This window comes from Tupaia chinensis, unplaced genomic scaffold (genome assembly GCF_000334495.1).
Source record: "Tupaia chinensis unplaced genomic scaffold, TupChi_1.0 Scaffold000141_1, whole genome shotgun sequence".
Classification (NCBI taxonomy): domain Eukaryota; kingdom Metazoa; phylum Chordata; class Mammalia; order Scandentia; family Tupaiidae; genus Tupaia; species Tupaia belangeri.
Window position 1 is genome coordinate 1,164,596 of NW_006159611.1, and position 17,984 is coordinate 1,182,579.

Consider the following 17,984-nt stretch of genomic DNA (forward strand, 5'->3'; position numbering starts at 1 on the left):
TATCAGATAATGATTTGTAAAATTGTATTCCCATTTTTTGTGTTGTTTTGCTACTTTCTTGATGGTGTCCTTTAAAGTACCAAGAAGTTTGAATTTCGATGTCCACTTTGCTTGTGTTTTGGTGTTATATGTAAGAAACCATTGTCCTACCCAAGGATCATGTGACTTTATGGCCCCGTTGTCTTCTGAGAGCTTTATGGCTTTAGGTTACCCTCACCTTTCTAGCAGGCTCCGTCTCCCTCTGCGTGCTGTTCCGATTCTTCATCAGTCATGTGCTAGCAGGCGGGGTGCAGGGCATACTTGGAGCTCTTTCGTCTTCAACTGTATAAGATAGCGTTTGGGTTCTGGCTCCAGCACTGCATTACTTCTAATTATTTTCTTTCTTTTGTTTTCTGTCCTGTTGATCATTCACCTACATCTTCCGGGAAGTTCGACAGTTCTCTTATCCTTTGTGTGTTTCTGCTATCCTAGGCGATCTGAGTGTTCATATGTGATGTCTCTCCGTTTCTGTAGCCCCCCACTTCCTTCCGTCTCTTTTTCCAGTGGCCATCATCATCATCCTGTCCAGCAACTTGCTGTCATGACTGGGTCTTGAACCATGTTGTTCCCCAGCAGTACCAAATGCTTGCACCTGTACATCGATTGTAACTACTCATCTTTTTTCTTTCTTCTTTTTCCACCCCTCCTTTCTTTCATTTATTTCTAACTTCTCCCATTCTCCAGTCATCCTGTGTCTCTTTTTTTTTTTGCTCTACTTTTTCTATCTAGTCACCAAGCTTAGTCTTACCCAAAATGCATATTCAACTTTTTTTCTTCCATTTCCTTGTAATCTATTTTATAAATCTTTTGCTGTTGTTCCCCAACCCTTTGAACGATCTTGGTGCATGTTGGGTACTCAAAAAATGAGTGAAACTACCCAACCTTTGATCAATCCACTGATCGGACAGTTTGGCTCCCACACTAGAACTGCTGGGTCTTGAGAAAATATTGCTGGACAGAGAGTCATTATTTATGGTCTCTAGTTTCCACTGGTGTCTCAATACCATCTGGTGATTTTTGTGTCCTTGGCGATCACTTTCTCTCATTCTCTGTAATAGGGTTGTTTTTTTTTTTTAACTATTCACTCTGTTATTTCACAGTACGCTTTCTCACTGTTAGCAGATGAACGTGCTTCTTCTTTCAGCGAGAAGCATTGAGGCCAACAGGTGAGGGTTTGCTGAGCATCTTCCCTGGCTTCTGTAAGTACTGGCATCTGCTTCGATGCTTCTCTCCTAACTTCTAGTTTCACAAGAAGATGACTTGCCCCTCCTCCCCCTCTAGGTTTAGTCTGTCTATCTGTATTCCTTTATTTTATTTTTATATTCAGGCACTGTATATCATCACAACATGCAAAATGAATTTTCCCAGCTTGAATACACCGTGTATTATTTCATTCAAAGCTCTTACCATACCCAGTATTATCCACAGATAATTTCCCATTTTTGTGTCCTTTAATGTTTCACTTCTTCCTTTTTCCCCTGGATTTCCTCTCTCTCATGCTCCCCTATTTCCCACTCCTCACAGAGTCTCTAGTATCTGTAGCTGCTCTCCATGTTTTTATACCTTCCTACCATCCTATTTCTGCCACAGAATGCAGGTATTTTGTATATATTGAGTGGGAACATACAGTGCCTCTACTGCAAAATCTGGCTTTTTTGCTTAGCATTAAATCTTCCCTATTCGTCCACTTTCTATCGAATGCCAGGGTCTCATTGTTTTTTTATGGCTGAGTAGTATTCTGTAGTGTATATGTGCCACACATTTTCAATCAGTTCATCCGTTCATGGATATTTGGGTTGATTCCATGTCTTAGCAATTATGAATAATGCTGCAATAAACATGGGTATGCTAGTGCCTTTCTGAATGTATTCCCATCCTTTGAGTGAATTCTCAGGAGTGGAATTGCTGGATCATATGCTACTTCTATTTGTAGGTCTTTGAGGAAATTCCATATGGTTCTCTGCAGTGGCTGTACTAATTTACATCTTCACCAACAGTGTAGAAGAATCCTCTTCACCACAGCCTTAGCAACACTTACCGTTATTTTTTTAACCTTAGCCATTCTGACTGGGGCTTGATGTTAGAACATTGTGATTTTGATTCGCGTCTCCCTTATGATAAGGGATGTTGAACATTTTTTCATCTGCTTTGTTGTTGTTTGTATGTCTTCCTTAGAGAGTTGATTGTTCAGCTCATCTTCTCTCTCTCTTTTTTTTTTTCTTTTTTGGGTAAGCAGTTTGAGTTCCCTGTATATTCTGGTTATCAGTCCCTTATGTGAGGGACAGTTTGCAAATATATTCTCCCATTCTCAGAGTTGTCAATTCACTCTAATTATTGTTTCTTTTCTTGTGCAGAAGCTTTTTAACCTGGTATAATCCCACTTGTCTATTTTTGGGATTATTGCCTGTGCTTTGGGGTCTTATTTAAGAAGTCTTTGCCTACTTCAGTGTCTTCAGGAATTTCTCTGTATTTTTCACTACTAGTTTTATAGTTTGAAATGTTAGGGTTAGAACTTTTTGAGCCATTTCGAGTTGATTTTTGTTACTGGTAAGAGTTAGGTGTCCAGTTTCATCTCTCTGTAGGTGGATGTCTAACTGTATTTTGCATCTTGCCTTCTTCACCTCTTTGAGGACCTTGTTCCATAAATTCTTTCTCCTATTTTCAGCTCCTCTTTTTTTCTTTCTTTCTTTTTTTTTTTTTTAACTGCCTTTCTCTGTTCAGCATGTAAATTGGAAAAAGAAAAGTAGTTAAGTGCACTAACCCAGGCCAAAACACATTTATATTCCAGTTTATTCATTCTCTAGCCCTCAGGAGTCATCTGTCTCCTTCCCTTTCTACCCAGTGTTTTGTAAGGGTAGTCTGTATTAGCTATGTCTATATTTGTATGTTTGGCTTATTACTGTTGAACTCACTTCTTCCCCGAAGTTAAGTGGTCCATTTACTGTTAAATCAAGCATACTCACTTCAGTCAGTATGTTACCTATTATGTCTTTAACATTTGACACAGTTGACCACTCCCTCCTCTTTGAACTCTTTGTTTTTCTGACATCTTTGATCTTGTTCTATATGGAAGCCACATGGAATCTCACTCTCTCTCTCTTTTCTTTCTTCTTTATTTGGTGTGTGTGTATGTGTTTTAGGTTAAGAGTGGCAATGTCTTTTTTTTCAGTCACTTGTGGTATACTGTTCCCCAATCCATTTGCCCTGTCTACTTGTATTTCGGGGTCTCTTAAAAGCCCTTTTCCCCCTTTCCTCTACTAGCCCTAACCCCTGCACAGTCTGGTACCTACAGTTACTTTATTTCTGTATCTTGGAATCTTTAAATTTCTGCCATAGAGTGCAGACATTTGGTACATGTAGTATTTGCCTTGATAGTCTGGCTTATTTCACTTAGCATTATATCATCCATACTCAACCGCTTTGTCTTATAACAGAATCTCATTGTTCTTTATGGCTGATTAGTATTCCATTGTCTATGTGTTCCACACTTGAGCAATCTAGTCATGGTTTGTTGGATAGTGGGTTCATTCCATGTCTCAGCTCTCGTAAATAATGCTGCAGTAAACATGGAGGTACCAATGTGTTTACTACTGAGTGATTTCCTGTCCCTGGGATACATACCCAGCAGTGGGATCACTCAGTCACATGGTAGTTCTCACTAAATTTTTGGCACTTCCCTAACGCTATCTGCAGTGGCTGTACTAATTTGCCTTCTCACCAGCAGTGCAGGAGAGTTCCCTCTTCACCACAGCCTGGCCAGCACTTGTCATTCTTCTTTCTCCTGATCATAGCCATTATGACTGGGTTAGGCTATACTTCCTTGTGGTTTTGACTTGCACTTCCCTTCAGATAAGAAATATTGAATATTTTCTCATATGCTTTTTGGCCATTCATAATGACTTCTTTTGAGAGTTGCCTGTTCAGATCAGTTGTCCATTTTAATTAAATTATTCGTTTTTCTGTAGACTGGCTGCATGAGTTCCCTGTGTGTTCTGATTATTGATCCCTTATCTGAGGTGTAGTTTGCACGTATTTTGGGGCTGTCTTTTTATTGTTTGTCGTCCAGAAGCTTTTTGGTTTGATGCAATCTCAGTTATTTTGGTGTTGTCCATGCTTTATGGATCTTATTAGAAAAATCTTTGCCTACTCCACTGTCTTTAAGTGTTTCCCACAAGTAGTTTTATAGATTAGAGCTTTACTTTTAGATCTTTGATCCTTTTTTTTTCTCTTTTTTTGAGATGTTTTTGCTATAGGGTGTGTGCGCTTGCAAGGAAGGCAGAGACAGAGAGAAAGAAAGTGAGAAATCACCCCCCAGGGGAATGGCCATGCCACAATCCCTTCTCCTCCATTCTTCTCTCAGGATCTTGGGCACACACACACGTGGGCCTGGCATGTGTTTAAGCCACCGGGTCCAGGACTTGAACCGTGGTCAACTACATGGGAGTCCAACGACATAGCCATTATGCCAGCTGCTGGTCCCTTAAATACAGTCTTTTAAAAGGATTCTCTTTTGTGTTAGTTGAGTTTGTTGCAGCATTGTTGTATAATATTGAAAGATTAGATATTCTTTCATCACTAGGGGTGTAGTTGAATGTGTCATGGTACATCCATACAGTGAAGTACTAGGCAGGTGGTCAGATGAATAAAGTAGACCTATATGTACTGATGATGTATAGAAAAAGAACCAAAGAACAGATCTGTTACACACACACACACACACACACACACACACACACACATACTTTCTCTCTCCTCTCTCTCCCTTCTCCTATCATTTCTTAAAAAACAAACAACAAACAAACAAAAAATACCCCAGAACAAAAGACAGTTGTGTAATAGATCTATTAATATATGTAAATGTTTGAAAGAAGAAAATGTCTTGGTATCCACACATTAAACTTATGAATGATTTCATCTGAGAAGTGGAAATGGTGGGCAGAAGATATTAAAGGTTGCTTTATTTCCTTTTTATGTTTCTATTTTTTTAAAGAATTATTTAACTTTATTAATTTTAATTTTAATTTTGACCAGAGAGGGACAGAGTGAGAGAGCAAGAGAGAGGGAAAGTGAGAAAGCAAGCCTCCGGGTCTGGGATTCGAATCACGGTCTGCCATGTGGGAGTCCAGTGCCCTTAGCCACCACACCACCTTCTGGCCCTATATTTCTACTTTGTTTGAAAATTTTCAGTGATATTTTGTAATAAAACAATGATAATTTGAGAATTTTAAAAGAAGAATGAGCTTTGACTTACACTTCTTATTTTCCTTTCATTCTTCACCTCTTTGGGTCATAATATTACTTTTAAAAAATTTTTCATTTTCTTTCTAAACTCCAGTTGTGTTTACCCAGACTCCTTAGTGGGTTTCTCAAATCAGAACCGTATTCATCCCGTAGGAGTCACCTTGGGTTCCCTAGGAACCCTTTCTAGACCATGTTGTTTAATTTTAGAACATTTTCTTGTGTTCACACAGCACCCTGAGAAACCTTCTTAGGCCCCCGCGTGTAGAACAGGAGCTGTTTTATCTGCCTTTGTGTCTCACGGTCTGTGTTCAGTACGTAGCACGTGGTAGAAAGTTACTAAAAGGCTCTTGAGTATTAACACGATAAGGCTTAGAATTTGGAATATGACTCCTTAATACTAGCATGCACTGCTATGTAGGTTATCGTTTTATGCTATTTTTTCCAAGAAACTCTGTGTGAGGCACCATGTTTTAGTTAGATTTAAGGCTCTGTCTATGGTGTGTTGAGTTTATGTTGATAGGCTTTCCTACCACAACTCCAGACGGTATATTTAAATCTGGGGAGAGTTCTTCAGTGGTCATTGGGGGCGCAGCAGGGTGATTATTGTGTACTTCACTGTAACACAAAACATGGAGACGGATTTTTATTCTGCCATCTCTGTATGCACTGATTAAAGAAAACTTGCATTGTCGTGCTTAGAAGATGCGTAACGTTTCAGAAGCAGAAGGATGAACACGAATACATTCTTTGTGTAAGTTTGTCTCACAGTTTATTTTTTTTTCTAGGTGCAGCAGATAGATCGTGTGGTAGAAGTTGTGGAGGAAACAATTAAAGGTCAGTGTTGAAAGTGAAATAAGTGGCTGCATATACTTCCTGAACTATTTTATGAAAATACCCTTCAGTTAACACTTACTGAGTACCTTTGTAAAAGTTACTGTTTTAGATATAAAAATTTGTCCTTGGCTTTATGCACTGGCCAGTGACACATAGAGTAGGAAGTGTATATTTATTTGGGTTAGTAATTAATCAGGACATAGTCATTTTTTAAAAATCTAACTTTGATTTTTGTGTAAAATGGAGTAAGTTCGAATCTTGGATTAAAAGATAAATTTTCATCATCTTGAACCAGAGAAATAGGGGCCACCAGGTGGCTTGGTGGCTAAGGTACTTTATCACACCAGGCTGACTGTGGTTTGAGTCCTGGATCTGGCACCTTGAAAATCATGCTGGGCTCATTCTCCTGAAAGGAGAATGGAGAGAAAGGATTGTGGCGTGACCGTCCCACCGAGGGGTGATTTCTCCCTTTCCCTCTGTTTCTCGGTGAGTGTGCGCGCCCTGTGGCAAAAACTAACAAAAAGGATATGTTTTTATCTGTACGTTTTCATTTCACACTATTAGTGGCAATTATCTTTTCTTTTTTTTTTCTTTTTTTGGAGAGATTTTCGCTATAGGGCGTGTGCACTCGCCTGAAAGACAGAGAGAGACAGAGAGACAGAAAGCAAGAAATCACCTCCAGGGGGATGGCCATGCCACAATCCCTTCTCCTCCATTTTCCTCTCGGGATCTTGGGCATGCACACACATGCACCCGGTGTGAGTTTAAACCGCCGGGTCTGGGACTTGAACCGCAGTGGATTACCTGGGAGCCCAGCGACATAGCCATTACGCTAACTGCTAGTTCCTGGCAATTTAATTTTCTAAAAAGTTCTTTTCAAAGTAGTATTTAATTTTGAAACTTTTCAAGATGTATTTTTTTAAATGGAAAATAAAATTATGCTTTGATTATTTCATTAGCCAGTGCTGTGGAAACACATTCTTAGTGAGGTCACTGAGAGAGAAACTGCTGAGGACAGCGACTGAGTTTTAGATATTTACAGGTGGTTTTTCCTATTAGATTAACACAGATTCAAACCAATACTGTGCTTTTGACATGCTATTTAACTTAAACTCAAACTTAAACTTTTAACTGTTTTGTTAAAAATGAGATATTCATGTTTAAAAACAAACCATACCTGCTACAATGAAAATGTGTTCTTCATGTTTTTCCTGCTGGCTTGTGTCTGCTAACTTCTGCATGTTTTTATTCTTTCATTTTGACTCTTTGATTTGCTGGGGATCGATGACTAATCATACACTCTGAGACTATACCCTAATTTTAAAATTTCAAAATAAAATGAAATATCAGGGTTAAAAATTTCGAATAATGGGAACCAGCAGTTAGCGTAATGACTATGTCGCTGGACTCCCACGTAGTCGACCGCGGTTCGCGTCCCGGACCCGGTGGCTTAAAACTCACGCCGGGCGCATGTGTGTGCATGCCCAGGATCCTGAGAGGAGAATGGAGGAGAAGGGATTGCGGCGTGACCATCCCCCCGGGGGGTGATTTCTCGCTTTCTGTCTCTAATGTCTCTCTCTGTCTGTCTGGCGAGCGCATGCGCCCTATAGTGAAAAATCTCTCCAAAAAAAAAAAATTTGAATAATGATAATTTTGAGTAGGTTTTTAAAACTGTAGCTCAACTTGATGTTGGAGAATCTCGAAGTACCAGCATCTCTTATGGGCTGACATAGAGTCAGGCACCTTGCTAAGTATTTTGTGCGGATTAGGTCATGTATGTTGGCACTAACACTGTGAAGTGAAGCAGGTATAAACATCATTCTCACTGTGCCGATGAGGAAGTTGATACACAAGGGCAAACAGCAGGTAGGATCTGAATCCAGGTAGATTGGTTCCGAAGCCTGGACTCTGGCATTATGCTGTGATCGACAGTATGTCATAATTTCTCCGCCCTCTCCAGTTTAAGGAGCACTGTCAGTGTTGAGCATTTTAAGCAATGCTTTGAGATGCTCAAGCGTTGCCTTAGTTCTCTTGAGCTGCCTTAGTCCTCTTGAGTCTTGAGTTCCAGACATGTTGTGGACCCTTAACTAAAAGAAGATCACTGATACCATAGGAGAAAATCTGGGTGACCCGCGTATGGTGAGGACTTTTTGATACTACATCAAAGGTACAGTCCATGAAAGAAAGAATTGATAAGTAGGTGTTACTAGTATTAAAAACTTCTGCTCTACAAAAAATATGCTAGAGAATGAGAAGACAAGCCCAAAAGCAGGAGAAAATATTTGCAGGATTGTCTGATAGAAGACTGTTGTCCAAAATGTGAGAAGAGCTCTTAAAATGCACTAGTAAGAAAATGAACAACTCAATTAAAAAAATGGGTGAAAAGTCTGAACAGATACTTCACCACAAAAGCTAACAGATGGCAACTAAGCATATGAAACGTGCTCAGAATCATGCTGAAAATTAAGCAACAACGAGACGCCACTGCACACCTGGCATGATGGCCAAAATCCAAAACTTCGACAGCACCAAGTGCTGGCAAGGATGAGAAACAGCAGGAGCTGTCTTTCACTGCTGGTGCGAATGTAAGGTACTGTGGCCACTGTGGAAGAGTTTGGCAGTTTGTTAAGACTAAATGTAAGGGCCGGCAGATGGCGTGGTGGTTAATATGCTGGCCGCCCATATGGGAGACTGTGATTGGAGTCCTGGGCCCGGTGGCTAGAAAATCACGCTGAGCAAGTGTGTGTATGCACCCAAAGTCGCAAGATGAGAATGGAAGAGAAGGGATTACAGTGTGGCCAACCTCCCTTGGTAGTGACATCTCACTTTCCTTCTTTTTGTCTATTATCTGTCAAGTGCACGCACCCTATAGAAAAACCTAAAAAAGTACAAAGCTAAATATAATCTTAGCAAATAGACCAGCAGTTGAGCTCTTTGATATTTGTCCAAATGAGTTGAAAATTTGCGTTTACACAACAGCCTCTATATGATGTTTACAGTATCTATTCATAATTGCCAAAACGAGAAGCAAAGAGATCTTTCAGTAAAGAACTAAATTTTCACTAAATAAGCTGGTACATCCACACAGTGGAAGAATATTGAACTCTAAAATGAAATGAGCTATCAAGCCTCAAGAAGACATAGACTGTTAAGTAGCAGAAGCTCATCTGAAAAGGCTGCATGCCACACTGCATGATTCCAGCCATCCAGCATTCTGGAGAAGGTCTACTGCAAAGACAGCGAACATCTGTAGTGTCCAGTGCTTCGGGTTAGGGTGGTGTAAATAGGCAGAGCACGGAAGATATTTAGGACGGTGATGCCCTTCTGTGTGATACTGTGATGGCAGATGCATACCACTGCTCATTTGCTCCAACCTGTAGAATATACAGCACCAAGAATGACTCTGGATGTGGTACGCCAGTGTAGTTCATTGATTATAACAAAGGTACTGTTTTGGTGTGGGATGTCGGTAATAGCGGAGGTTGGGAGGGGGCCAGGGTATATGGTTTTACTGTGAACTTGAAGCTATTATAAAAAAAAAAAATCTATGATTTGACTGGTAATCAGTAGTGTACCCAGGAGTTTACTAAATGACTTGTAGAAACATAATTTCTGTGGGAAATCATAGAAGGCCTGTCATCCCCAGACTGGGTTAATTAGGAATGATATCTTACTGATGACCTTGAACTTGAGTGGATTTACTGGAGAGAGGCATTTGGATTTAGTTATGAGAGTGTATAGCAAGAGATTAGTTGAAGATGGATTGATAGGGTGTTTTATTGGGGGATTTGATTTGAGTATAAGAAGATTGAAGAAGTACATCTTAGTGATGTAAGAAGAGTTTTAGCTATGATGGTCATTTTGGAAGCCATTTTTAGTTTGCAAATGAAGCAGAGCAAGGAAGGAGTTAAGTGACTCATTTGCGATCTCTGTAAATGAAGAATTAGGCTTGTCCTTGCAATTCTATTCTTCATTTTCTGTTTCTGCTGGCAATACTTCAATTAGGCATGTCAGCAAAATAACATAGCCTCCATAGTAGCTAGCCAATTTATTGGTTATCTTTTTACTTCTAAGTTTTTTTCTCCTTTATTCATGATTAGCTACGCGCACGGTGGTGGTGGGCGGGGGAACAGAGCAGCTTTCCCCGGGTCTAGTTACAGTGCAGTCTCCTTCCTCCAGTCCTCCAGCCCTTTGGCTCCTAGGCGTTTCCGTGCATGCCTGGTGGTTTTCACACGGATCACACCCAGGAGTGGAACCATGGTCACCAGGTGGGATCTGGTTTCTCTTCAGCATGGCAGTATTGCTGCCCCATGGAGCTGGCCCTGCTTTTCTGTTAGAAAGTTATTTTTCTGAGGCCTTGTTTTGTCAGCGTAACATGGAGAGGATGAAATGAGTAAGACCTGTGAGGTACTCAGAGGATATTAAGGTGTCAGAATTTACTTCCTACAATTCCGGGAAACTTGGACTCCTGGGATCATCTAACTGATTTTGACCATCAGCGACTCTTCTTTTAATCCATCTGTATTCAAGGGATTTCAGAATGTCCATAGAAAATATGGAAGTAAAAGTATGAGTTCATTTTGTTCCAAACATTTGAAATTCATGCATATTTTTTCCAAAATATGCATTTTCCATGATCTTTTAAAGCTTCCCCCCCCACTGCATTGCCACCATTAACCTGGAATTCTTTTTCTGTCCTGAACATGTGCCTCCACTGTCTGTTTCCCACCAAATTAATTAGGGATTTTTTAGTATGATCTTAGTTGTTTTCTCCTCCATTTTACCATTTTTTATTTTTCTCCCACTCACGCCCTACCCACGTACTTTGATATTTCTTGATATTATTTTTGGTTCACTCTACATTCATCCTAGGATCTTCCATAGAGGTATGATTCTGTTTACCTCTCAGACCCAACCTTGATCGGTGTCCCTGGAGACCTGGAGGGATGCATCAGCAGGATCCTTGCCATTGGCATGAATGTCATGCCAACTGGAGTTGGATGTCGCCAACTGGAGGTTAGAGGGATAGGAATGTTTATTCCCCTCTCGCCTCCCTCTGCCTGCTTTGGTTTGGCTAATTTCCTGGTCCAAAGGCCACAGCCCTGTCTGGTGACCCTTTCTACTCATCTTTGTCACCAGGTTCCTAAACAACACCTTCCTTTGCCTTTTCAGGCCAGGAATAAATGCAGCATCCCTTTGTTGCAACCTTAGAGCATTGTATTGTTCCTGGATGTTTTTTAACCCTGCCCAAACTTTAGTAAATAGTTCTTCTTTACCTTTATTTATTTTAATTGACCAGAGAGGGAGGGAGGGAGGGAGGGAGGGAGGGAGTGAGTAAGAAAGGAAGGAAGGAAGGAAGGAAGCTGTCAATTCCGGGACTCGAACCATGGTTGACCATGTGGGAGTCCAGTGCCTCAATGACCATGCTACCTGCCAGCCACATACAGTCCTTTTTTTAATTGCTGAAGGGCATATGCACTCACAGTTGCTCACTGCCCCCTCCCCCCCACATCCCCCTCTCCCCCGAGAAAGCACCTCCTAGTGGGTCTTGGTCACACAGTCCCCTTTCTGGTACCCTACCAGGAGAGGGTGTGTTGGGTATGTGCCAACATAAGTCCAATGTGTTTTTCTTTATTTGAGAAAAACTTTTTTTTTTTTGAGAGGTTTTTGCTATAAGGCGTGTGTGCTCTCCAGAGAGACAAAGAGAGACAGAGAGATAGAAAGCGAGAATCACCCCCCAGGGGATTGGCCACACCACAATTCCTTTTCCTCCATTCTCCTCTTGGGAGAGGGCACACATGTACATGCACCCAGTGTGAGTTTAAGCCACTGGGTCTGGGACTCGAACTATAGTCGACTACATGGGAGTCCATGTGAGTTTAAGCCACCCGGTCCAGGACTTGAACTGCGGTTGACTACATGGGAGTCTGGCGACATAGCCGTTACGCCTACTGCTGGTCCCTTAAACACAGTCTTCCATGTCCCAAATCCAGCTGCTGAAAACTCTCGCCAGGCACATATGCATATGTGCCCAAGAGCATGGGATGTCCTTCCATTTTTAATAATATCATATTAAATTTCCTTTTTACAGGTTTTTTTTGTAGTTTTCCATATAAAGGCCTTTTACTTCTTCAGTTATATTTATTCCAAGGTATCTTACTTGTTTTGTGGCTACTGTTATTTTCTTTAACCCTGCCCAAACTTTAGTAAATTTTTTAAATTGCTAGAGGACGTGTGTGTTTGTGTGTGTGCGTTTGTGTGTGTGTGTGTGAGAGAGAGAGGATCCCTAGTGGGGCATGGTCACATCAGTCTCCTTTGCTCATCCGTTTTGGATTTTGGGATGTGTACACACACATGCTTGACGTATCTTTCAAGCTGCCTGGGCAAGAATTTGAACCTCAATCGGCCATGTGGATCTGGTTCCCAGTGCATGCTGCTTAGTTCTTGCACTATAGGGAGGGCTCACAAATGATCTTTTTATGGAAATTTCTTCAGTTTTGCAGTGCTCCATCTGCCTTGCTGGCATCCAGATTAGTAAGTTAGCAGTGGAGAAACCAAGTGTTGTCCAGGGCCCAGATGGAGTGCATCCTGACAAGAGGATGTTGCTCCATCTTGCATCCACACTTGACTCCGTCGGGCTCTCTTCACCCCTCTCCACTGCAGGAGGTTTGCACACACGGCCATCGCCACAGCCTCTGTGCTCTCATCTCATTGCTGCTTACGTCTCACCAAGAGATGTTTCAAAGACTCTTACTGAAGCACAAGGATACCTATAGCTTTTACGTCTATGGTAGTGAACATAAACCATACCCAATGTGTGTTTACGCTGGTGTCTGTCATGGTTGTACCGCAATGGGAGCTTCAAAATGATTCTGAATGAATTCTCCTCTTTTCAGTAGGGACCCGATCATTTCATACATTTATAGTTTTTGCTCTAGGGGATACCAGATCGTAATGAACTTCGGACTTTCTCCCATACATTTTCGATAACTTAGCAAGATACAAAACTGAATCTAAGGGAAGAAATACGGTGTCCAAAGGACTTACATTACTTTATAAAAAAATAATATGCACCTTGGTCTTAGCTTATATGACCATTAAAAGCACACCCCCCCCCTCCGCCATGAAAGATCTGAAGGGAGAATAAATCTGCATTTCTTTTAACATAAATGTAGGTGAATTCCTTGTGAACCAAATATCATTAAAATATTCTCATCTTAATGAAAAGATGGTCTAACTAGGCAATTTATGAGAACTGGTGCAGGTAAAGGCTGCCTTGAATTGGGAAATGACCACTAAGTCATATTTCTTGACCAGTCAATCTCCATGTAAAGAGGCACCTATTTTTTTAAATATGTTTGCTGGTTTTTCCTTTGGTCTAATTCCAAATGCATCAAGTGGTGGTAGTTTAGGATTTTCCTAGTGTGGTATATCTGCCATTTTAATTGAGTTTTTGTTTCTTCTAACGTCTCAGTAATTGGTGCCCTTAGGATTAGGCTGCCCGCCGTCCCCGGGTACCTCCGCCAGAAACCCTTCCTGCCTGGATACGTCGCTGTTAGCCATGACGCTGCGTGTGGTTTTGTACTTTGCACGTGGTACTTATTCGGGGCATGAGCTCCTCATAATGGGCTGGAGGCAGGACTGTCCAGTGCGATTTTCTCGGTGTTAACGATGCTGCCTCAGAGTCCAGTTCGGGCTCACCCCAGGGCTTGGACGTGCAGCATGGGCTGTCCCACATGTTAAATGACATCTGGACGTCTGTGGGGGCGCAGGGGAGTGGAGTGCTGGCCCTCTGAAGTCCAATGGCAAGTCCCGGGTCGCGGTCCCGAGGCCTTCCTGGACGTGCTGTGGATACACGTTTGCCTGGTCTGTGAGGCTGCTCGCGGGTGGCTGCGTGAAGACTCTGTGTGGTTGCCCGTGTCCGTCAGTCATCTGGGATAAATAAATCAAAACACTTCAATTCATCTGCCTTTTTGGTATTTGCTGTTGAAGAAAGTAATTTTATTGACTTTTAATATCTGCTTTTAAAGGACACTTTGTGCATGTTGCCAATCTTCTGTTGAGTCTTCGGAAAAGTCATGACATGTTTTTTGCATAGAAAAATGCTTTTTACATAGAAAAACGTGTCATGACTTTTTTTTTTTTTTTTGGATAGTTTTCTTGTTATAGGGCATGTGTGCTCGCCAGAGAGACAGAGAGAGACAAAGATAGAGAAGCGAGAAATCACCGCCCCCTGGGGGGGATGGCCGCACTGTAACCCCTTCTCCTCCAGTATCCTCTTGGCATTTTGGGCACATACGCATATGTGCCCGGCGTAAGTTTTAAGCAACCGGGTTTGAAACTTGAACCATGGAAAACTACGTGGGAGTCCAGTGATGTAACCATTATGCCATCTGCTGGTCCCACGCCATGACTGTTCTCATGACCCAACAGTAACTAGGGAGTCAGATTTATTAATATTATTTAGATTTTTATATGCATGTCTGTCTTCAGTTCTACACTGTTATGTGACTGCAGTTTGGTAACCCTTGTGTTTTGCCTCTGCCTCGCATGGGTCAGCTTGTCTCCTTCCTTATCCCCTTTTCTTTTTCTTCTCCTTTCATTCCCCAAATTAACAGTTGGAAGCTACCGTTACCAATGTGTCTTCTGACTGTGTCTCTGTATTTCTAGAATGAACTTCTTAATCATCGTAGCTCTTTTAGGTCTCATTTTTTAGGTATTACCATCGCTTAAAAGTAGGAGTGGGAGATTCCTTTGTGGTCCCACGAGACAACCCTTCCTTCACACCACATCATTCTTTCTTTTCAGAGAGATTTTGGCTATGGGGCATGTGCGCTTGCTGGAGAGACAGAAAGCAAGAAATCACCCCCCAGGGAGGATGGCCACACCACAGTCCCTTGTCCTCCATTCTCCTCTCCTGATTTTGGGCATATACACACACACACCCAGAAGTTTTAAGCCACTGGGTTCAAGACTCAAACCCTGGTCGACTATGTAGGAGTCCAGCCATGTAACCATTATGCCGTCTGCTGGTCCCCCCTTCTTTATTCTGTGCCTGAGTTTGGGAAGGGCTCTTAGGGAACCCAGCGTGTCCCGTCTTACCTGAATTTCTGTGGATCTGTAACTTTCTTAACCTCATCATTCCTGTTTCTGGCCGCATGTACACAGAATAGCAGCAGTGTTATTAATAATAATATAAAAATACAGAATATATAATAAATGCTTTAGGAAATGTCATCTTTAAACATTGTAAAAGACCATATTTCCTTTTTTTGTTTTGAAACAAATGGTGAAAACGGTAATGTTACGTGTGTCTCATGTTTTTAGCCATTCAAGCTTTTATATTGCAAATCAGCATTTGAATGTACCCTTTCTTCCAGAGCATTCTGTTGCTTCGTGGTTGCTTCGGGATTATTTTACATGTTCGGCTTCGTCCTAAATTTAATTATACTGTTTTAGTGTGTTTGTAACTTTCATTTCCTGTTCTGCTCACAGATTCATTTTTTCTTACAATTTGAAACCACCTTTATCATTAATGCCGTTTATTTCATGGAGACCTGAGTGTTTCATTAACTTTTAATTTCTTTATTCCAGGGTTGGGAGGTTGTGCCCAGTGTGGACTAGTGAAGTGGATAATCTTGCTGTAGTTTTCACACCACACTCTGTTGTAATGCTTCACTAGATTTGATTGTCGAAAACAAGGAAAGGAAGTTCCTTTAAGCGTGAACCTCCCGGGTCTGCTGTGACCCAGCCCTTCTGCCAGTGGGTCCCACTGCCCTCTGGGAGCACAGAACCCCCCTTCCCTTGTTGGCCTATTAATGAGGACTTGCCCACTGTGGTAACCCTCGCAGGTGTGGACATTGCCCCCGCATACTGCACGAAGGGGAGGCTGCAGATGCCGTTAGTGTTCTAACAATGCTATACTGTCTACACTTCTGTGAAGCTGTTAATACAGACTGGCTTCTTCTGAACATCCTTGTTTTTAAGTCTTTATTTTTTTTTAATGCACAGAGGGCATATGCACTCGACAGAGAGACAGAGAGAGGGAGAAGGCACAGATAGGGTGTGGTCAGGCTGCAACCCATTCTCTTCCATTTCTCCACCCGTTGGGGTTCGCAGCCCCCGTGCAAAAGCACCTGGTTTGTTTTTAAGTTGCCAAGGTTGGGATTTGAACTGTGTAGTTGGCCATTTGGGATCTGGCTCCTTTAACCGTTATGCTGGCCCTGAGTCTGTGCATAATTGTCACTTCAGGTATTTGTTTTTCAGATATGGCAAGCTTCTAATTTCTCCATCAGATATGGGGCCGCCCACATAGAAACGTTCTTAATGGGGTGTTTTAGTCTTACCTTGCTGTAAGGGTGCTTAATTTAGGGAAGGAGAGGATGAAAGTATTTCTGAACTGGAAGTCAATGAAGAACTAAGTAATCTAATGAAAAGCTGAGGAAGAGGTGATACAGAGAACGTTCTATGTGTGTGGTATGTGTGCTCGTGTGTGTGTGTGTGTGTGTGTGTGTGTGTGTGCGTGTTCGTAGGGTAGTTTTTGAAAGTTTACATGCGAAATGCACTTCTTGCAGTTTTTTGGGTCAAATGTTTAGGTCAGAAAAGTCCTTCCCCAGAATTTAAGAGCAGTCTATGCTCTCAGTTGTGGCTGTTACCAGAGATGTTTGGATGTAGGTAACACACAGTCTTCAACATTATATAACCAGCATTGCTATTTCTTAACATCTAAAATCACTGTTCAGGTAGTTTCTTGACCAGAACTTGGTACTCAAGCCCACAACATTTCTACTTAATAAATGATGTTTCGGAACATTTTCACAGTTGAAGGTGCGGTGTTTCACTGCGGGACTTCTTCCTAACAAGTCTTAATCTTTTCAGTGACTTTGGTTTCAATGACAGACCTTTAACCAGCTTAGTCTGAAGAAGCGGAACACCAGCCACAGGCAGAAATTCTGGCCGAGCCTGCAGTGACCCATGCGGTGTCCCGTATGTGAACCGTGTTCCCACCCAGCCTCCCGACCCCGTTGTCCCTCTCTCTGCAGCCTTTTCTGTTCTTCCTGGGGTTGACCCTCTGCCAGGTGTCCACGCACCTAGGAGCCCGGGTCCGACCATTTGTGATGCGTATTTTCAGTTATTTGTTTACATGTTTTTTTCTCACGATCTCAAGTCCCTTTGGTGCAGAAGTCAGGGTAGTGATTTGGGACAGAGTAGAGTTTTTTGAAGGATTGGACAGGGAGAGTGGATTTGGGAAGTATTTATGTTGTATGTAAATATCGACGTAGGGTTTTTAGCATTATGAATCGAGGTATGTGCACACGACAGTGAGTTATATAAAAAGCTAGCTTTCGGCTCAGAATTTTGCAACATGTAATAATTTTAGCTAACAAAATGGTTTAGTAACGTTCTTTAGTGGGTTAGATCACATGTAGAAAAAGCAGCGTGGAGTCAGGGTTTGTAGCCGATTTATAACTAACTGCCGAAAACCTCAAGGCTGAAAATTGAATTTGGTTTAGCAAGTTTGAAATTTACGTGACACTCGTAAGTAACGACTTTGAGAGCTGCTTATTAAAGAGGATCAGTCAGTGCACCGAGACACATGTGACCAATATGTAGGCAATGACATGTGAATTTACGTTTGAAATAGGAGAGACCTCAGAAACGTGTGAACATGCTCCACTCTCCATAGAAGGCGTCTTCTTTCCATCCTCGCTCTGAGGAATCAGTTTGCACCGTCGTCACCCGCTCCTCGGTGGTCTCCCTTCATCGTCAGCCGATCTTGTGGCACTCAGCATGATCCCCATCTGTCCGTGTTCATGCCTCCTCACGTTTTTTATTACATGGGATTGCAGTGACGTTAGGACCTCTTTCCC

At 41.8% G+C, this 17,984-nt stretch overlaps 1 protein-coding gene across 4 annotated transcripts in view; it reads left to right on the top strand.

Moving 5' to 3' along the window:
- The window catches only part of CDKAL1 (CDKAL1 threonylcarbamoyladenosine tRNA methylthiotransferase), a 492,813-nt gene that overhangs the window by 145,803 nt on the left and 329,026 nt on the right, over positions 1–17,984 (top strand). For all 4 annotated transcript variants that reach the window (XM_006145110.2, XM_027770551.1, XM_027770552.1 and 1 more), the window contains one exon: positions 6,066–6,114. In XM_006145110.2, coding sequence (XP_006145172.1) covers positions 6,066–6,114 — 49 coding nt within the window. The remainder of the gene's footprint in view (positions 1–6,065; positions 6,115–17,984) is intronic.